The sequence below is a fragment of the Augochlora pura genome, chromosome 3 (genome assembly GCF_028453695.1).
Source record: "Augochlora pura isolate Apur16 chromosome 3, APUR_v2.2.1, whole genome shotgun sequence".
NCBI classification, from domain to species: domain Eukaryota; kingdom Metazoa; phylum Arthropoda; class Insecta; order Hymenoptera; family Halictidae; genus Augochlora; species Augochlora pura.
In genome coordinates, this window is record NC_135774.1 from 11,959,669 (window position 1) to 11,982,278 (window position 22,610).

General features: G+C 43.8%; 1 protein-coding gene across 1 annotated transcript in view; it reads right to left on the reverse strand.

Annotated features, from left to right (window-relative positions):
• Positions 1 to 1,043: 1,043 nt before the first annotated feature.
• The window catches only part of Mdy (diacylglycerol O-acyltransferase), a 194,816-nt gene continuing 173,249 nt past the window's right edge, over positions 1,044 to 22,610 (reverse strand). The window contains exons 10-12 of the mRNA XM_078197577.1: positions 12,336 to 12,514; positions 3,960 to 4,110; positions 1,044 to 2,945 (exon numbers count right to left, since the gene is read on the reverse strand). Coding sequence (XP_078053703.1) covers positions 2,769 to 2,945; positions 3,960 to 4,110; positions 12,336 to 12,514 — 507 coding nt within the window. The 3' untranslated portion in view covers positions 1,044 to 2,768. The remainder of the gene's footprint in view (positions 2,946 to 3,959; positions 4,111 to 12,335; positions 12,515 to 22,610) is intronic.

Genomic DNA, 22,610 nt, shown 5'->3' on the forward strand with positions numbered 1-22,610 from the left:
ATTAGCAGTCTCCCCTAAACGGGGCATCGGGCGAAGGGTGGATAGGAGGGAGGAAGAGGTCGCACTCCGACAAAGTATATTTCAGAAAATGAGCCACCGGAAACGACGAGGGCTGGTTTCAGAAGCTTCCGAGAGATCTGTCACCGGAACACCTTCCGTGAAAGTCTCGCGGAACTGGTGCTCGCTCAGAGAAAGGGGGTCAAGAGGGTCAGTGGAGCACTCCGGTGTCTCGTAACAGCCGCGTCATCTTTTTAAACGATACTGGCTCCTCTCTCTCTCTCTCTGAAATTTCTTTTGGCTCCCGTACCGGAACGAAATAAAAACGAGACGACGAACGGACGGACGGACGGATGGACGGAGATACAGGGGAAAAGAATGACGAGGAACGGAGCCCGTCCCTTGACCCGTGTTTAAAACAGGGAACGAGACCTGTTCAAGACGCTGCCAGAAAGAGAGCGAAAGAGAGAGGGAGAGAGAGATTGACAGAGAAAGACAGAGGTTGAGAGAATAAGAGAGAGGAAGATGAAGAAGGACAGAGAGGGCTATGTCTTCCGTTTTTTTCCTCGAGCCGTGACCCTTGAGCTTTCCTTCCCCGCTGTCGGATGAGTCTGAATGTCACGAACCGTTTGCCCTCGAGCAACCCCGGCGATGGATAAATTAATGATGCCGGGACCCCGCCAACGACAGCACGACATACGTCTACGTCAGGCCGACGCGTACGCACTGTTATATACCTTCCAGATGCGTGACGGCGGGCCGCGCCGTGCGTGTCGACCCTCCTCAGACCCGGGGAACACCTCTTCGAAGCGGTCCTCGAAACGCAAGAAGAATTCAATTCGCCGTTCAATCCCACCGCTAATATACCCTGCTCCGCTATCACAGAATTCGCCGAGAATTCGAATCCGTGCGGAATTTTCTTACCTCAGAATTTACTCCTAACCCTCTAGTTAACATCGAGTGATAACTCTCTCTCTTTGTCAGAGAGCCAATATAATCTGAATTCTCGAAGCATCTTCAACAATATCTGTTCATGGCTATCGTAATGTTCCCTGATTGATATTTGAAAATATGGGTCGATTCGAGGCCATTCGTGGTTCATTCCACTAGCGATTTGTCATTTCAATTGTATTTCACGGTTCTGATTGTTCGTGGCAGCCGAGCGGCTCGATTGAAAAATATTAAAAATATCAAAGAGCTTGGGAACACTGTCGCGTCATTTGCAACCGCGAAATAAATGCGTGTCCGAAAGCAACGCGGACAGGTTCGCTCGAAAATCCGTCCGTTTATCAACAAACATCAGACTTATTTTGTATGTTGTCCCGGTCGTAGTCAACCCCGTCATGGTGGTAGCCTGAAAAAGAAAGTCGGCTGCGTCAGCACTCGAGAATACCTCTCCGGTTTCATCCCCGTAGGCGAACGCAGATGTATCTGTCAGGGTAGAAAAGAAGTTTAACGAGGCTGGTAACAAACATCTCATTTATTCGACAACTGGCGCGCTGTTGCGCGCGGTACATTGTGGCATTGGGCAGGCTGAAGAAGTCCGCGAAAATGGTAGCTGTCCGCGAAGAAAGATAAACCAGCAGCCTCGGCGGCAGCTACCATGGAAGCAGCAACAGCAGCGGCAGCGGCGGTTCGTTAAATCTTCAGCGCCGACGATCGGCCCGTCGTAAACGGCGAAGCGGTTTCTAGACGCGTGCGGAGCGTGGCTAAAATATTTACCGAACAGGCGGAACGTTGCGGACTCCGTGTTCACGGACAAATTTATTACAGCTAATATTCCGAATCTCCGTCTCTGAAGCCGTGGGCGGTGGTAGAGTGGGTCGTGGGGGAGGGGGGAAAAAAAGGAAGACAGTGAATTATTGTCTTATCGCACGCACAATATCCGTGTGTCCGGGCGAAGCCCGACGATTTACGAGGGCCGGCGATCGGGCTCACGGCCTGCTCTCGAATTATAAAATTCCTTAATGCGCCTCGCGACAGCCCGGAACAGCCGGCGCGCGCGTATCGCGAGCGCGCAGTCTGCCTCGGATTAGCGCAACAACTCTTCCCCGCTTTAACACCTCGATCGCGCACACTCCCGGTTCGCACTCGTCCCTGGATCCCGTTGGCGCCGATACGAGCCAGCCCCCGTTCGGACCCTAACGTCCCGGCGTGGCGCGGCGCGCGACTTAAAGTATAATATAATCTCTATGAAAGTATGAAAAGGTTGAGTTGCGGAGCCGAGTAAATCGCGTAGAAAAGAAGGAACGGCGGCGAACCCGCCTTGTCGCCGCGGCCGAGTCTTACAAGCTAACCCGCGAATATTTAATCACCGTGTGGAACCATCACCCGCTTAACAAAAGAGCCGCGGACCGTTCCCGGCGCCGACACTTCGCCGGCGTTCGTTGAATGGCTTAATACTTAAGGCACTTGCGCGCGATGTCCGCTTCCCCTCGGAACGAAATTTCGGACGAGTTGCGTCGACTTTGCGGAACAGGATAATTCGTTGAACGGAACCGCGTTGCATGATAGATCGTCGACGAACAAGTGGCCCGTTTTCGACGTCGGCGAGAACTTTCGTTCTCTCTCGTTCTCTCCTTCTCTATCACTCTCTCTCTCTCTCTCTCTCTCTCTCTCTCTCTCTAGTTTTCTCTTTCTCTCTCTCTCTCTCTCTTTCTCTCTCTCTTGTTCTCTACCTCTCCCTCGTTCTCTCCTTCTCCCTCATTCTCTCTTTCTTCTCTCTCTCCCGCTCTCCGATCGCTTCCCGCTTAATCGTGTCCAGTAGCAGCCTACACCACCGAATAATCCTCGACCAGTATCTCGCCGAAGTGAGTTATCACGTAATCGTGGTAATACATCATTATGCAAAGTGGCTGTCCGATAATGAGACTCGCCCACACCACGATATTGCCGCATCTGGCGCCCCACTGCTGCTCCACCTTCTTGCTCAGAATGGATAACGGTATCTGGAAAAATCGGGTTCGAAAAAGTTTCCACGTGACGACGCCCGGCCGTTAGATTAATTATTCATATCGTTGGATTCTTCCGTACGGCGGTGTCTCTCTAATTGCCCGGCAACCGGGTTCCACGGCGACGCAACGATTAGAGAAGCACGGCGCCCAATTATGTCATGAAGTAGATTATCAAGCCGGGAATTATTGGAGCCCCTCACTTGTCAAATAATATAATGAATATTTGAAGTGGCTGGAAGTGTTAATATTGGTTGCGTTAATTGTTTAGTCGCCTCTGTCTACCGTTATTCTATTTATGGATCGCTGCCCGTTATCGATCGGCTAATTAAAACTGATCGTCGTGATTAATAGTATACGGGATAAACAAAATTCTCGATGATGCTATCGGTTTAAAGTTTCGACGATTGTACGCGAATTTCGTGGATCGGGTTGCTCGATGGGGAACAAGTAGAGAGAGACACTGTCGTGGTCGGACAGCAAGTGCAGTATTCCTTCTGCAATTTGTCCCCTGTTCAATTTATCAAATATTTTTTCCTTTAAATATTTTTACATATATTTTGTACGAGTGAAATAAATTTCACCCCTTTAAGAAAATTGTTCTGGTATAATATAATTGAAATCTGTTTTAGTTCGTTCATAAAATTGTACAGATATCACGTTATTGAAACTATATTGTACTAGTCGAATAAAATTGTATATATGATTGAAATAGATTTTACTAGCTGAATGAAATTGTTGAAATGCCATATGAATGTTATAGATTTTACCATATCAATAAAATTGTACAGATACCATATGAATGTTATAGATTTTACTATATGAATAAAATTGTTCAGATACCATTTCATCGTAATAGATTTCACTACTTAAATTATATTGCTCGGATATCGAATGACTTAAACAGATTTCACAGCTTGGATCAAATTGCTCAGGAATCACACGAATGAAATAATATATATATATAAAATTCGACTTGGTTTTAAAAAATCTGCAAGAAAATTCGTTCACCTGTCCCATCATGCCCATGAAGGCCCACGTCTTGAACGTTTTGAGCGGCACGCTGACCAGATACTCATGGAAGAACGCGCTGATGAAGAATACCGTCACCGATGCCGTTGTCCTCCCATAGCCCATCTCGATGATCGGGATGTAAAGATGTCTGTAACCAAGCAATTCGGACTAATTAAAAAATCATTCGCAGAGACGCGCGCGCGCAGAAAACACGGCGCAAATAAAGAGTCCCGGGGGGGATCTCGTTATCCGGGAACGCGGTTTTGTAAGGATATCCGTGGGACTATTACCCATGCAGAGACCCATTACAGCGTTGTACCACAAAGGAGCACATGATCCCAGCCGAGTCCGGGGGGCTAAGGTACAGATAAGAATGGCGGCGCGTTTAAGGATCAGCAGCGGTAGAATCGCCTCGAAAAATTAAAGCAATAGCCGTGGAAGTTTCCCGGAATAGCGACACTATGGGTTGTCGGCTCGCAACGGGAACGGCCGCGGGAAAGCGAGAGCCAGAAAGAGAGATCGTTAGCCGGCTGGTTATCAGAGCGGCTTCGCGTACGAAGAAAAAAAGAAAAGGAAACGGCGGCGAGTGAAAAAAACTGGCGTAAAGAACCGAAATGGTAGGAAATTCTTCGGAGACGTCTTCGCATGCTTCGTCAACGCGCCGGACTTGCTGCTTAATTAAAAATAATTTTTATACAATTGCAATTCTCTGTAGTCCGAATTTCCTGAATTTATTTCCTTTATTTCGTGGAAGCTATATCCATTTAAATAAAATTGGACAGCTGAAAATTGAGGTTTCCGAATTTGGATATCTTTTGTAGAAATTCTTACTACGGTTGCACAAGTTAGAAATGTATAGTTATAATTTCTTGATACAATTATATTCACTGTTCAATGAACGAGCGAATGCAACGTAAAAGCCGGGGGATCTCTTTTTGTGTCCACTGTCGGCGCGCGAAACTTTCTATTTAATTTGAAATCGGTCAGGAAGCGTAGGGACAACTTTCGTACATTTGTAATTCAGTGTAAATCAAATTTCGTGGATTTAACTCAGATTCAAACTGGATTAAGGCAAGCTGAATCTACTCAAACGTGATCAAACTGTTGTAAACAGAGCTTAATTCACCCTTCGCCTGAACATTGATAGGAAGCTGCATATTAATCATTCTAATAAAATTTATATAAAAACTGCGACCGCGCACTGTTTGAATAAACGTGGTTAATCATAAAAATAACCACCCCCGTGCTACATCTGAGGTATATATTTAGTATATATTTAGTATATATTGATATAATAATTTATATCAAATTGGTGTAACCATGATCAGTCGACGCTTTTATGCATAATTCATTTAATAAATCGTCAAATAAAACGAAAGTGTCTGAACACTAGGACTTATTATAATAAAGATTATTATATACGTTAGTTATTTTCAGGATCCGATACGTTTAAGAAATCTTTTTATATGATTCAAGAACATATCTACATAGCCGACTAAACTCCGATTCGATATCCTGAATTGTTCTCCGGCAAAAAAATTCGCGAAGATCACTTTTGTAGCCGTCGCTCTCCCACTCGACGCGTCTCAAGGACGTCGATCGGAAAAAGGATCTCGAAGGATGGGTAATTAGAGGTCCGACCGAGCCGGGAGATTACAGGACAGGTAAAACTGGATCCTCGCGGGCGTAGGATCGATCAGACAAGCGCGAATCGCGAAGGTAAACTGTAACGAGATGCTCGCGTTCCGTAAACGGGGGAGAGGGCGATTGTTCGGCGGATCGTCTGATAGGGAGGGTCCCATAGAGATCGGCCGCGAAATAGATCCTTTCTGTTTTCACTCCCGGCGTTCCCGCGGATCCCGGGGCTCGCGCGGAATAGACGCGTCGGAATATCTTCCAGTTATAGAGGCATTATAAGTGCCGCGGGGAATAAACAGCTTTAAGTGCGGGCACCACGATGCGTATCGGCTTTTCCCATTACAATCCTGAAAAGACGTCGTCTTCGTCGACAACCCCTCTCCGCGCGCGCAGCCACCCCCGTCGCTTCCGTCGCCCGCGTCGTCTGTGTCCCCCGTCATCGTCGTCTCCGCCGTCTGTGCAGCTTTTCCATTTTCACCTCAACCCGCTCATCGTAGGCGGCGCGCGGTCGCATGGCTGCGTGCCAGTTGCAGCTTGCAATTGCAGGCTGCATATCTCGGGCGAGACGGCGGCGGAGAAAAAAAAGAGGAGACGGAGCAGGCCTAGAGAGAGAGAGAGAGAGAGAGCAGGAGGAGCGCAGGTGCGACCGGTAGCGGAGGCGGGTCGAACGGGGAGCGCCGGTGAAATTGTAGACGCGAGGAGGACGTCGTTGCCCGCGGCAAAGCCGATTACTGTTTTTGCCAGGTTAATTATTCGGAATCTAGTTAATTGCGAGTTGATGAGAGCGTCCCTCCTCCTCCTCCTCCTCCTTCCTCCCACACCGCCCCGTTGGTCCGCGGGAGGCAGACAGAGCGATTCGAACACGGCCGAAACGCGAACCTAATCGGGAATCCTTCTTCCCCTGTTTTGACGCGTTCCTCCGCGCTCGCCGGACCGATATTTCTTGTCGGCTGACGGTGAATTATGGCTCTTACGGTATCGGTCTCGCGAGAACCCTTCGATCCGACACTCCTACCACAACACTAACTCCCCGCCTACGCCGGAACACGCCGTCGCCAATGGCGCAATAACAACTTTCCCCTCCCCCGTGCTCTGCGCTTTCTTTTTTTTCGGGGGAGGAGGGGTGTGGGGGGATTTGAAAAGTTCGTATCGCGGAAAAACGCGGGCTCGTCGGCCGCGGGGTTGTTAGCGGCACGCGCACCTGCCGGAAAAGCTCCGCGGCCCGCGAAGTTCGACGAAAGTTCGCCGATTCTATTGAGCTGGTATGCATAATCCAATGTAACGGGCGACAGGAATGACGCATGCCGGCAAAAAACGCGCCCCGCAACAAGCTTCTCCGGCGTCTTCGCCCGCGAGATTCTTTCCAGCTGGACCGAAGAATATTGGTCGCCGACTTGGAATTTCATTTGAATCCTTTTGCCCGGGACGCTTCGCTTTACGGCGATTGCCTCCGCTTTAGAAAGTTGATATACTTGCTGTAATATTGCGATTTTACTGGCAACGAATGCAATTTTTGATGGCGACGCCTTAATCCCTTGATGTACAAGGCGCGGAGAAAATTCTGACTGTTATTGTGTATTTAACTGTTTCAGATATGAGGACGCTATATATAATATAATTTTCTACGTAGTTTTCCAGTCTAATAAATATATTATCACATTCGTGACTGCTGGCGTGAATTCACGTCATTATAAAGTCTATTCCTGGTCGTTGGTAACGTCAACTCACGTAATTTTGAATTCTATTAAAGCAAGCATAGCAGGCACATAAATGATAAAAATCTATTTATTTATAGAAACACGTAATCGTGATCTTGATATTTCAAAATAAATTTTATCATTTTTATTCTTGCAACCAGTTTCTGAATTATTTTCCTCGGTATTTAGTATTAATAAGGAAAAAATGTGCTAATCAATAATCTGGAAAATATATATGGATATTTAAATATTTGCTCCTTCTGCTACAATACATTTTTAAAAGCTTTTTCAGAAATTATTAATAATTCCTGCGCAGTACCACGTATTTTATGAAGCTATTACAGTTTTAAGTCTATCGTTGATTTTAATTATTAATAGGAGATCTTCTTCTTTGCATGATAATAATCTAAATTCTTTCTTTTTATAGTATCTGGTAGACGTAACCAGACTGCGGATTTTTATGCAAAATAAAAATGATCCGAACGATTTTCTAGACACTGGAGCGAAGCATAATTTTTTTCAATTTTTTAATAATTTCAATGAGTGCAAATTAATAAATTAATATTCTTAATTTCTTTTTATCTTCTCATTCTTTTTGTTTAGTCTCGAATGCATAAAATCCGCAGTCTAATTGCAATAATTGTCATTAGGGTTCATTAATTATAATGATGTTTTCATCATATTTTATTTCGAAGCTGAAACGTACTCGAATAATATTAATAAATGTAAAATGAACATAAAGAATTCAAAAAACAAGATAAATATGAACACTGAATTTTTACAAGAAAAAAGGCGCATGTTTCGATAAAAAGAGAGAGAATGTTAAAGCAGAATCTCTCTAGAATCTCCCCCGTGGAATAAAATACCACTTTTCCTTCTTGTCGATGTTTAAACATTAAAGAAATCCTATTATCGGCAAGGAATCGTTAATCGGAGTATGAGATTATTCGGAAAGTAATTTTGTCACGTAAAATTGATTAAATCTCGAAAGCAGAAGAACTCGAAATCTCATTAAATGTCGAAAGGTTGCAGAACATTTTAATACATCATTAAGCATAATTTACTTGGCATATTAAAAATTGTTTCTCACGGTTCCTTAATAAAAATAATATTCCTTTCTAGCAAGTTTATAACACGTTGGAAGCTATTTAGAGTTTTGATGAATAATGTCCTTTCATTTGCGATTAGGATACTATATCGAGGACAGCGTCAAACTAGGATCAAAGAAGTTACTATAGGACATTATGAAGTTACGATAGATCAATGACAGATCGAATGGCTTTTAATTTCGAGTTACGAAAATGTAGAATCTGCTTTAGCTTTAAACGAACCAAATTGTACAAAGCCTGGTAAAGTGTACAAAACGATCATAATCAGGACGAGAAACAATGATTAATGCGTACAGTCTCTCATGTCGGGGAATTCAATTGTTTCGTGAATATTAACGTCACCTGACAGTATCTATTAGGCTAGCGAAAGGATAGATGAACTTATTAATGAGTTAGTTGGCCGGATCATTTACTAAAAATAATAGCGTCACTTGTAAAACTACAGTACAGAAATAATTAATAACACATAGACAGTGGATCCACGTATAATAAGACACGTGATGGAAACTTCATACAAAATCTATTTAACATAAATATTACTAATTCCCTTCAATCCTTATTCGTTATTCTTGTCTAACACATTTCTCTACGCTTTGAAATAAATAGCAGGTCGAATTTAAAACAGTAGACAAATTAAGAGAATTTAAGAGCGTCGTTGCATTATTTTCAAGATGCCAGAATTTTTGAAGTAAGGAAAATGTTTATAGCTGACGAATGCTTGATCGCAAGTGTTATTTTTATTGTGCACAATGATTCGCTGTCTACTGAATAGTTAAAAATGATTATATATAATTAGTCTTAGAGTTATTTAATATCATCTTTGGTTTTCGTTTTTCAACGAGGCGGTTTGTAATGTTAACCACTATTAACTCTTCACTTTCTATATTATTATACTATCATTATGCTTTCTATAATGTCAATCGGATACTATTGTATCTATTTGATAGGAAGAGACAAATTAAACTAAGAAAATAAGAGACATATGAGAATTGGAGGAATTTCTCTACTGCCAAAATCTGGGAATTAAAATCGATATTGATCTTTCTACTAAATTAATAACAGATTTATCTATTAAATAATTAACTAAGATGTCTCCAACCGCTAATAGTGGACCTCCAACAAATAGAAAATAAAAATAGTCCTCTACCACCAAGGAAGTAATTAAAGCCGGAGAATCGCAGTCAATTTGGTTAGCGGAGAATAAAACGCGAAGGAGTTAAGAGCTCTCAAAGACATCTGTCGGGACAAAAGTCAAAGAACATTAAAGGCCCCGGTGCTCGGCTTTAAAATACGCCGGGAAAGGAGCACTCCATGCGGAAATTTGTCAAAAAATCTGTACACCGTTGATCCCCGTAGAAATCCTACCAGACAGCCGGTTCAACGCCTGGAACATTCCCGTCACTCCGCGCCACTGTTTCCCTTTCAAACAAATTCGTAAGTCATTCTCAGACGTTCGGATCGCGGATTGAAGTGCGGGAGCGCGAGAGAGTACACGGGGTCTCGCTCGGTTCGCGTTGAATGGGCGCTGGGGATCCGGCTTCAATGAAGGAATGAAGACAGGAAGGAAGTGCGGTGAAATGTGGAAAAAGAACGAGATAAAAAAAGAAGGCCTTGGGAAGAAAACCGTGGTAGTAGGAGGGGGGAGGGAGGTTGGGGAGGCACGGTGGAAAAGGTGGAAGTTGGTACCCAGCCGCGAGGTCGTACTTTTGATCGAGCTTCTTTCCGCCTAAGCGGCTAAACTTCGTTAACGAGTGTGCCCCGCTTTAAGGAGATTTAATTACATTTTTCGCGAGAACCCGGCTCCTGTCTGCCCTCCGAAAAGGAAGAGAAATTTCCGTGAATCAGAGGCCCTCCCCGTCGCCTGCCCGCCCCTCGACCGCCACCCCTTTTAACCCTGTGGAAACTGCTGCGCGGCTAATTGTTTTAGCTTCTATCCCCTCCGTCCCTTGTCTCTCGCTCTCTCCCTCTCTCTCTCGCTCGCTCTGCATATATATTTAGAACTATACATATACAGGGTGTCCGTCCATGAATGTCCAAGCAAACGTCTTCCAAACGGTTGAAGGTACAGAAAAGCTAAACAGGGGAAACTTCCACGGTTTTATGTTATTCTTAGGCAATTATTTCGTTTGCGACTCAAACCCTTTTAAATGGATGAGTATTATTTTTTATTTATTTAGTTAGTACAGTTGCAGTCTAAATCTTCTTTAAAGCTATTAGAAGTCGTTTAGGAAATGATCGGTATTTTAAGTATTAAGGTAGTAATTTGTATTGTACTTTTGTTGTTACAGTTTTTAAAGCACTAAATATACAGTGTCATAGACGCAAATGCATAGAAGCAGGTTTTAACGTGGTATTATCTTGATTAAAAATAACCTCTACCAATTAAATATGCACAAAAATTATATTCATTTAAAAACGATATATTCATTTAAAAATGATATATTCAATTAAAGATATATTAATTTAAAAATGCTTGAACTTTGTAACTCGGAAGACACATATAAAACGAACAAATAAACAAGCCTCGAATAAAACCACCTGTCTCTCTCCTATCAAACTTTCTTGTTGCGTGACGCTTGCTGGAGCATTTACGTTCGGACACCCTGTACATGTATACATAGGACCGCCGCCACTCTAAGTACTACTTTTAATGTCCGCGTAACTGGAAAGGGTGTCGGACCGGCCGGCCCGTGTTTGAAAACTATTCCGCAGCGGAACGGAACCGCGCCCCGCGGCACGGGTCGACGAAGATCTTCTGTTCCGCCGTTTATTTCGGGAAATTAATCCGCGGACGCGTTTATGAACAGCCGGCCCTCGACACCGCTTTTAATTAATTCCCCGGCGCGGCCGCGAACCGATCCTCCACCGAGCACCCCGCCGTATTTATTCCGATTTCGAATTCCGCGCCCAGCGAGCCGCGTTCGGTTTTCGCCGGCGACGGTGATCGACGGCACCGAAATACCCGGCTGCCGGGGACAGTACGGAACGTCGAAATAATTTGCCGATGCAAATGCGAGAAGCACGTAATTAAGATCGGCGGATTTCTTCGACGGTTTTTTTTTCCGGGGTCATCGATCGATCGGTAGTTGAATAAGGCCGATCTTCGGTGGATTGCATTTCGGTGGCTGTCAGCCGTGGCTGATTTATACAGGATGGTTCCCGTGAAATATCGTAAATTACGGTCGGAATTGTAAAATATGATCTCGATTACTGGCGACGTGATTTGCGCTTATCTTGCTAAAATAATTCTTCTAATAAAATAGAATATTACTTAGATAAATTCATTTATATAATTTTTCTATATTTTGTGGGGAAACAAATTTTGTTTAAATTTGGCAGGAAGGAGTAAATTTATTATTTTGTAGTTAACACTTTTAAATGGGCTTTAGATTATATTTATTACGACGGATAAGTTTTAATGGGTATAATATTAGAATAAGGTTAGATCGAAAGATTGGAAGTTCATGAATAATTCATACACGGTAAACTATGCAAAATATATATTAATCAGGAACAAGATCAATGTTATATAATATCTTCAAGCACGAAAAAAATATAAAGACCCATTTATTTTTTCCTAAAAGTTTTAAAGGGCTTGTCGAACTTTTCAGTTAAGAAATCAATTTATATTTCTAAAACGAGAACTAATCTGTGATCCTGAATTTACCAACTTTTAGAGATTATCAAATTACTAACAAAAGTGTCAGTTCTTTACAAAGCAAATAATTGTAACTGTAGCCACGATCCATCGCGACCCGAATAAAATAAATGGAAACAAGGGCTGATTTTATCAGAATGTAAGCGAGTCCGCGAGCAAACAGGAGGAAAACGAATGGCCGGCGTTCCGGGTCCGTTTATTAGTTTACGTAGCACGGTGGACACGATTAATAAAGGCGGTTATTAATGGTGATAATAATGATCAAGCTTACCGCACGGCCCATCGGTGCACCGGCATGTTCCACGTCCTCCAGAAAGTGTCGATGTTATTCGCGTTCCACCAGTCGCAGTAGAAATTTCGATCGGCGAAATGCAGCAGCTCGCCGAGCAGATTAAAGAACGAATGGAATGTCAAGTAGAAGAAGCACAGCCATACCAGATGGTTCGGTATCTGTAACAGGCCGGTGAAAATCGCGATGTTGAAGGAGCAATTCAATCATGTTAATCAATTAAAAATAATGTCGCGCCCGAGAGAGCTCGACAGTCGCTGCAGGAACGTCGGATTGGCAATCGGTATTAAAATGCAGGCACTTTTGATCCGAGCCTCTTCAAATATAGAGAAATCTACATATTATTCACGAGCGGAAGAAAGGAATTGTTTTATTCAATTACGTCGTTGAACTGTAACTCGCCTTCCTCCCCGATAACAAATGTTTCGGCCGCCGTGGATCTTATTTTAAAACTCTCCTTCCCCCCACGAATCTATATGCAAAGAAACGTTCCCTGAAACATTTCCCAGAAATTGTACGAAGTCGTCGGAATCCGAGTCCTGTCGATTCCGCGTCTCGACGAATTATTTTCGTCCGGCAGGTTCGTCAAGGATTTCCCACGTGTTCAAAGGCTCCGGATCGAACCGAGCCCGGGAATATCCCGCGGAGCTAATGTTCCCAAAATCGCGGTGGCCGCCCGCGGTGTTCCCGGGCTACCCATTAAAAACGAAAGCAGAAGCCCCGTTAATTGGATCATTCTTTCCAATTTTTTCGCGGCAGAATGGCCTGTCAAAGTCCGACCATTTAACTTTCCCGGTATTCGGAGCGAGATCATAGATACCAATCTAATTTCGCAGGACGTCGGGATCGTTTCTTTCACGGTTAGGCGTGTATAACACCGTCGTGCCTCCCTTAATGAACTTTTCTCTTTCGTTCTTATTACCCTTCCGCGGACGGTTTTTTAGCGGGCGGCCGTCGCCGATCCACATTGGATCACGCGCCGGCACAACGCACGCCGCGCGGCGCAACCCTCACGGCTATGGGTATTAATATTTTACCTTCTTTTTGTCTCGCATCCTTCATTCGGAAGAGGAGGGGGGCTCGTTAAACCGACGCGAATTCGCGTCTCTCTCGCTGTTCCATTGCCGGTTCGCCCCGAGGCAGCCGCGCAATTTCGCATAATTCTTAACCTCTGTTAGCATACCGCTGGAGGAGTGAGAGACGCCCCTGGAGTAGCGAAAGGGAGAGAGAAGAGAGAGAAAGAGGAAGTGGATGAGAAAGAGAGAAAAGAGGAGGGAGAAGGGGACGATGGAAGGAGCGGCAGGAAGAAAGGAAATATGATGGAGGATGGAAGGTGCCAGCAGGAACATCAAAGCCCTCTCGTATTGTATAATGTATAAAATGGGAACGAAATGCTGGGAATGATGGAGTAATAATGAAATAGACTCCCGTTGTTCCGTGTGTCATCGTACACTTCAGCAGAGGCGGACGCGAAACAGGAACGTATCGATGTCCCGCGATGACGTAAATTGCAAAGTAAAACGAGCTCTTACTCGTCCTGCAGCGGAAATGGGAAGTACATTGTACGTCACAAAGAATTTCCACGTCTGCGTGCTCTTCGCGCTAAACAAAGGCCCTTCCCCCGGTAATTTGTGAAAGATCCATAGAACGGTGCGGTGTCTGCGAATTTATGGAATTAAAACCAGGTCAATGATTTTAAAAGGCTCCGCTGAACTTTTTTGCGATAAACTAAACACAGCCTGAAAGCATTACAACGCTTCCATCATTCTTCTACCTAAATGGAGCGCAAGTGGGGACAAAAGAGCTGCGAATTGGAACGGCTTTTTAAAATCGTGCAAAATTTTTTTATTTCAAGACCGAACCTTCCCCCTTTACAATTACGCAAGCAAAATTGACGCACGACCTTTTTAAGAGGTTTTATTAAAATATAAATAATATACTGTCTAGAGTCGGTGCAAAAATTATTCGTACATAGCATTTCCGATTTTCGTCAAATTGTCGATATTTGAACTGTTATAATTTCGTAACAGCGTGTCGTATGAGAACGAACGTGCGCTTATTTTAAAGCTCGGAGCTTCTACTTGCGTCGTGCATCGTTGATTTTCCTGTCACGTGTTTTTGTATAACGTAACAGGTGGGAAACTAGAGACACGATTTTTCTGGAAAATGTCACGGATTCAAACGTTTGTAAATACACTGAAAAATTTCGTTCACGATCGATCCTAATATAGATTTAAAGGTCGAAGTCTCCCGTTTAAAATGACCTCTTGAACTTTGATGTACGATTTTTTTTTAGTCGCTCTATCGAGCTTCGAATTGAAGGTATACTGCCTGCTATACAATAACGCAAGGTACGCGAGGGCTCTAGAGGAACTTGTCCACCGTTTCTGTTCCGTAAAACGACCAAAAAGCGTCGTGTACCAAGTTTTGAGAGGTCATTGTAAAGGAGAAGCTTCGACCTTCCAATCCATTGTCGATTTACTCGTGGAAAAAATGTTTCAATGGTTCTGGGGACGTTCCAATTTATGATATATTCCAGCAAATCTATGTCTTCAGTTTTCCGTTTGCTGTGAGTTGCAAGAGCATGGAAGGAAGAACCGATCGGTGAATTGTGAAAGTAAAGACTTCAAGCTTCAAAGTGACTACAGATTTATTATACTGTAGCTCTTTTTTACGGAATTATAACAGTTTAGATATCGACGTATTTTCTACATTGATTATACATTATGCAAAAATACGACAAACGAGGTTCCCCGTTTTTATTTCGTAAATCGACGAGAAAAAATCGCAGATAAGATTTTGAGGAGTCATTGCAAAGAGGAGATGTAGATCTTCAAATCTGCTATAGTTTCAGTCGCGAGAAAAATTTTTTAACACTTTTACAGACGAATGAATTTATAACATTTTTTACAAAAGGATAGTCGTCATTTCACATAAAAAATTAAACTATACACCATAAATATAAAATCTTCAAGCTTTAAAACGAAGGCAATTATTATTTGATAAAAATTATTATTAAAATTATTATTTATTATGTGATAATTATTCACAAAATTCTAATAACTTGAATAAAACTAATAATTGAATCGACGAAGCAAACCAACCGTAAATACAACGCTAACGCTAAACAAATTCCAAGCCACCAAACGCGAACAACAGACGGACCAAAAATCCCGACACACGACGTTGTCGCAATTAAACGCGCAAGCCTAATTTCCACGTAAAGTCGTTTTGCTCGCCCGCGATACCCCCCCGTAAACCGATAATGCCGCAAACGGAATTCACAGGGTGTAATTAGTTCGAAGAACTGGAAGGGATAACTCGTCCGCGTAATGTATCATAACACAAGCGCAAAATCAATATCATAATACAAACACGCGAAGCGCAAAAGGCGCGTGCTCGACTGACGTCGTCGCACAAAAGCCGTGTGCGGTGGCAAAGGGAATCGCCGAGCGCCGAAGAAACGGAATCGCGTATTATTTACGCGCGGCGTCGAGACCGGAGCCAACAATTCCTCGATTGTGTCTTGTTTTAGAGGGAAGCTCCACCGAAAATTGCGAGAGAATAACGGGTTCCGATTGTGCGACACTAACAAGGAGCGGAAAGACGAGATGGGAGGGACGGGGTAAGAGGAAGAGAGATGGAGAGGGAGAGAGAGAAATAGAAAGATAGACGGAGATATACAGGGTGTCCCGGAAATCGGAGTACAACCGGGCCGGGGGTGATTCTACATCAAAAAGGAAGAAAATATTTTGGTATAACATTTTTTCATCGGGAGCTCCGCTTTCGTGATAATCGACTTCAAAGTTCGTTCAACTTGTAAACGATTTAATACAATTTGCTTGTCGTGCATTTCACTGCTCTGCTTATCTCTGTCCGGGACAATTTTTACAAACAGTGCTAACTGTGCGGTTGAAACAATACAAAGTGTGTCTTCTGATTACTCATTTTTTATTCTTTTTTACTACTTACTATTACAATGCTACAATAATTGTTGAAAATGTCCTCCTAATTATACCGAAATATATTCTTCTTTTTCGATATCGAATCACCCCCTGCTCGGTTGTAGTACGATTTCCGGGACATCCTGTATATATATATATATAGAGAGAGAGAGGGAGATAGAGAGAAAGATAGAGATAGAGAAAGAGAGATAGAGAGGAAGAGGAATGGCTGAAGACAGGCAAGTTAGAAACGTCGAAAGGCGATCGCGGCGGCGAGATCAGACGGATTCTTGCAGTTGTCGCGGAGTTGGCCACCGGCCGGTTAGCCAAGGAAGAATTTTGAAGTTATTTCGTTTTCGAATGTCTTCTCTAATTCCCCGGTAGCGTCGCGGTGGCTGCCGGGAGGAGCCCTTTGCCCGCCCCAAAGGACTTAATAATGTTGCCAGGCACAAAGGTCAAGTCTCTCGTGCCGGCAGGCATTCGCGGCACTTTTATGGAAGAACGGCGGCGGGGAGGCGAGAGGACACCCTTCGCCGAGAGCTGGAACTCCTCCACCCCTTCCCCCCCCCCCGCGGTCTCGGTCCCGGCCCACCCCTTTTCGTCAGACCATGGCGCACCCGCCGCCGATCCGCGTGGCCCGCAAAAACTTACCTCGACGTTTTAATTTCGTTTAGCCCCGGTATGTAGCCCGGCCGACATAGAAGCGAATCGGCCGGCCAGGAGAGGGATGAAACCATGGGCGAAACCGTTTGAGACACGCCGATGATACCACAAAGGAAAAACCGCCCGGCATAAACTTTGAACCCCGCCTCTCCCTTTTCTTGGCCAGAGGCTACCTCAGAACGAGAGACGCCTTTCATATCCCCCTCCGTCGACTGCCGCCGGTACCGGCTCGGCGGATGAATCTTGCTCGGCTGATGTGTGACACCGTAAAGCGAAAGATAAAGAGGGGAATTTGAATCTCTCTCGGCTCGGTTCACACCCCTCCTTGCTTCTTATTAGCCGAACAGAGTTTCAACGGTCTTTGTTATCAAGGCGGAATTTCTAGGTTGATCGTATGATGTAAATAGAGTTTTTAACCCTTTGCACCTGTATGGCGACTATAAAGTGATGCTAAAGTTCTAACATAGTTTAGAGATTATCAAATTTTCTCGTGTAGCTCTTGGAAGAAATTATTCAAATACCTTTCAGAATGCAATAAATATTTTTTAAACTAGACTAAATATCTTTCTTTCGAATATTAAAAAGAGTAGGTTATTGTCCAATGAAATATCTTTTTTTAATTCTTTTATCATATGCCAGAAAATATATTTCGAATATCGAATTAAAATTGTTTGGTTGAAGTGACTTCAAATATAAAATGGTTAATCATACTTCGAGCGAGTTAAAAACCATACCTAAATTCGGCAACAAATACGCAAAATCCTCATGCAGTAGTTTCGACTTTACGTCAGGTTAATATCGATAAAGAACTTATCTATATGAACTGTTACATAGGATATTAAATTTTTCGTATCATCCATAACGAAACATCGTTAAACGAATTATTGGAAAACTGTCTCCGTAGTAAAAACACACAAATATATTCGGATAATAATGACTTACAATGAATTATTGTGTCAAGCATAATCTTTAATTATGAATACAATGAATCGTTTTGCATATGGTTCGCTTTAAATAGTGCTGATTACATGTGAAACGTATTTGGGGATTCTATAATGGTGATTATCTCGATCAGTAATGATTTGCATTATTTAAATACCATGTAAATATAACGTTGAATTATTAATATAATATTAAATAGCTATGACAAATAATTGATAGTAATAATTATTACACTGTAATACTGAATTAAATATAATATAATATTAATATCTAATATCTCTGAAAATAGTTTAATATCTTTTACGAGGTTTGTTATCTACGTGCAACATCAAATCCGAAAGAAAAGTCTAGTTTATATATAATTGCCAGCGCATCGCCCCCCAACGTCTCGATCATAATTATTCACACTTTCTCACCCGCCTCTCATGGACGCGAACGAATTTTCTGCATCAACCCCATCTGTCGCGATATTCCAAAACCAACAAGCCCGATCTAACAAAATTAAAAACGACAGGATTAAAAAACTAGAATAAATGGGCAGCTGTCGCCAAATCTGTATAGCGCGTATTTTCGACGCAGAATGAAGAATCGAGCGAGAGTGAAAAGCGGCCTGGCTATCGCGATGGCGGTGGTGGAGGAGAAGTGTGGGGGGGGGGGGGCTCTGAATTTTATTCCGTGCGTTTTAATAAACCGCGTCAAACTTTTGCAGAACGGTTCCGACTCGTTCCCGACGATAACAATAAAAAAACTTTCCCGCCGTGTCTGAGTCGAGGGCGGCGGCGAATCGAAACTCCCGTCAATTTTCTTTCGATCACGGCGGACCGTGGTTTTCCGGCCGGTGTATCGCCAAAACACGGCAGACAAATTGCGTATGCCAGCGCGACTCACCGTCGTGAATGGGTTTTAACCCCGGTATCGAGATTCCCCATCTAAAAGCAATGACGATGTTCAAGCTTCTCCCGCAATATCCCATCCGGTCGTCCCTGCTGGTCGCAGTATATAAAGCTCGCCCCCCTGAACCGCCCCCCTCAATTTTTCTCCCGTTCCCTGATTGTTATTCTTACATCCCACTGTTCATACGATAACAGCTACTTCCTAGATTACACAGGGGTAGCGCACAGACTTCGCTGCAGTAAATACTACGGGCGACGTTCTCCCGCGAGGCTCCGAGGCGCAGGAGAGAACGGGAAAAAAGAAACGGGAAAGGGAATAAGGAAAAAGCTGTGAAGAGTGGTAGAAAGAGAGAGAGAGAGAGAGAGAGAGAGAGAGAGAGAGAGAGAAGGGAAAAAGTGAAAGATAGGAAGAGAGATAGAGAGTGTATGTGGGCAAGCATAGAAAGATAGAGGCAGGAAGCGAGAAAGCGAGAAAGACGTAGAGAAAGAGAGACTCTTAGAGAAAGAGAAAAGAGAGAGAGAGACGCAGAGAAAGATAAAAACGGAGAAGGAGATTGAAAGACAGAGAAAGAGAGAAACAGAGAGGGAGACTGAAAGACAGAGAGAGACATTGAGAAAAGGGGAAAGACCTAGAGGAAGAGACAAAAGGAAAGAGAAGACAGAAAAAGACATAGAGAATGAGAGGAAGAAAATCGTAGAGAAAGAGAAAAAGAGAGAAAGACATAATGAAAGACAGAAAGAGAGAGGGAGACCGAAAGACAGAGAAAGACCTAGTGAAAAAGAAAGAAGAAAGAGAAGCCAGAGAAAGACACAGAAAAAGAGAGGAAGAGAGTGAGAGAAGATAGAGAGACGTACAGAAAGAGGAAAAAGGAAAGGGAAGACAGAGAAAGACATACAGAAAGAGAAACAGAGAGACTTATAAAGAAAGAGTGAAAGACAGAGAGACTTATAAAGAAAGAGAGAAGGAAAGGAAGACGACAGAAGGACATAGACAAAGAGCGAAAGGGTATGACAAAGGAAGGGGGCGAAACGATCGAGAATAGAAAATGGAAAATATCGATTAGCAACATAATATAATGGCAGCCGGATAGACGAACTTACGCGAATCAGTCGCGCGCCGGTCCCGTGCCCGGGCTTTTTACACGATCCGGTAACGATAGCACGGATCCCGTGTCCATATTACATTCAGCTATCGGTAAGTACATATCGGAAATTCAATGCCCCCCCCCCCTCCCCCCTTCCCTCCCTCCGCACCCCGTTCCTCCGCGAACCGGCCGCGTCTTCGTATTCCTGAATCCAATATGCCTGCATTATTGATAGAAATCGATCGATGCCACTCGGTATATATGCATGAAGCACACATTACTGCAGGGCCGTGCGTTCGATGGGGACAGTGCGAGAGATCGGCGGCACCGATGTTGCCAAGAAAAATCTGGATACCGGCAGTCTTAAGCCTCGATGGTACACAGGGATTTTCACGGTCTAAGCCAAAATCCTTTTGCCTCCTACCTATGGAGGGACTGATCTCGTTGCTTGATTCTTCTCCGCTTCGTTTTTCAGTGACCGACACTTCGCCCGTAGATGCGAAAGGATATTCGGGGATTACGTGACCCAGAATTGTTAGTAGACTCGTTAGCCGACCGGTTGACTCGTTAGCAGACCTTGTCTTCGACAGTCTCTTTACGTTTTCGTCTGAAGATATTACCAGCAGCACGGGTGCCAGGTTACTTCAGTGAATATGTAATTCGAAATCAACAATTACATGGAGCTAACGGCTGTGACGTGGTGATGGGTTAGTTATTAAAGCGTTGCGTTATTTATTACAGTATTGCGTTAGTTATTAAGGTATTGCGTTAGTTATTAAGATATTGCGTTAGTTATTAAGGCGTGCGTTACTTATTAAGTCTCGCGTCAGTTACTAAGTTGATTATAATCCGCCGTGGGATGCGTGCTACTTATTAATTATTGCGTCTTATTTAAGTAGTACATATGTTTCTTATGTTAGGAGATTTTGCGAGTCAAGTATGGCGAAACTTTAACTGAATTAAATAAGTTGGTAGTGTAATTTGCTTCAAGAAGTGAGGAATTTTTGTTTCTCGAAATTAATACTCGAATTAAACCTTTGCATTGCGATTTATTTCACAGATACGTTGACTAGCCTTTAGTTGATACTAATAAATTCCTATATTAGATAAAAAATTCAAATTTATTACATAGCAACCCTTATTAGTAGCTTACAACCCTACAACCCTAGTAGACAGGATATTTTGTGCCACTTCTGGTAGGTACTATTTATTTCACAGCTACATTGACTAGACTTTGTATGTTACTAATAAATTCCTATCTCAGAAAATTCATATTTACTATATCACAACCCTTATCTCAATATTTAAATATTAGTGGTAAACAGCACATTTGTGTCGTCTCTAAGGATATGTTAACTTCAAATTAAAAATAATTAAATACATAAACGTAGAATAATGCGACAAGCTCTAGTATCATTATATCATAATATAACCCGCGTGAGCACACTGCACGTCGTCCTCGAGCGACCAATAAAAATCAAAGCACGATAAATCAAGATTATGAAGCCATCGAATCGTTATCGCCTAGCATCGACTAATAAATATCCCGATCGTGTCCCCCGTTATTAGTCGGCAACCTTCGGAAACAGGAGACGCGTGAACAACTTCCGCGAGCCATTCGGCGGTAGGAAGAGGCACGCAGGAAGAGGCTCTAAAAGAGCAAAGGAGTACCTGTTTCTCCGCGGTGCTCGGCTTGGCGTCTCCCACCTGCCCGGTTCTTTTTCGTCGACGGCGCCGCGAGCGCGCGCGTCAAAGAGATTCCGAAACGAGAGACGAGTGGACGAAGCGAAGGGACTCGCGCTCGTATAAAGCAGATCGATCCAAGGAAACGACCTCGTTGGCAGCGGACTGCAGGAAAATTGCGTTTCCCCATTACGACGAGATTAAAGTCTCGTCCTACATTGCAGTTCCCCGGCTTTTCACCGTCCCCGCCGTCTTCGCCCCACCTCGGGCCACCCTTCGACCCCCTTTCTTCGAACGGCAGCCACCCTCCCCCCTCTGTCTTCGAAGTTCACCGTTTCCTATATAAGAACCGCAATTAACCGAGGACAGTCACGGGGATTGCCCGACGCGACCACCCTTGCAGTTATTTGCGGTGTAAACGAAAATAAAGTCCGTGGACCCTTCGCGAGGGTCCCACGGAGGACCTCGGGCCAGCATCCGTAGCAGCAGTATCACCCTCCTCCCACACCCTCCGCGTTCTCCTCATCGTCTTCGGGCTCTTTCGGTCGACGATTTTTCCCCTCGATCGACAAACAATTATTTTTCCCTCCCGACGTCGTAGAGACCGGGAAACAGAAGGGCACAAAGGGAGCACGTCCCGAGAATGAGCAATTCTTCTCGTCGCGTGACTTATGAGATTGGAAGAGGAGCTCTCGCCGCGGCGATCTAGCCTCGAGGAGCCGCTCGGATTTCCTGACCCCGGATCGCCGACCTCGCCTCTCCGCCGGTATAACGCTCTCGCTCTGTTATGCCTTCCCTCGGATTTACCAAGAAGTCGGGAATTTCGTTGTTTTTCTGCGTGCCGTTCGCCGTCGGGATTCGCTACGTGCTCGAGAGTATCGTCGGGCGCAGCGATTTGTAGAGTTTCGGTGGACGATGGTCTGCGGTGACTTAATTTTCTTACTTAGTTGTTATGGATTTTTGGGGACGAAGGTTCTCCGTTTGAAAAGCGAGAAAATACTTCTTTTTCAAGATACAATAAGATTTTAATTATCGAATAATTAGTCG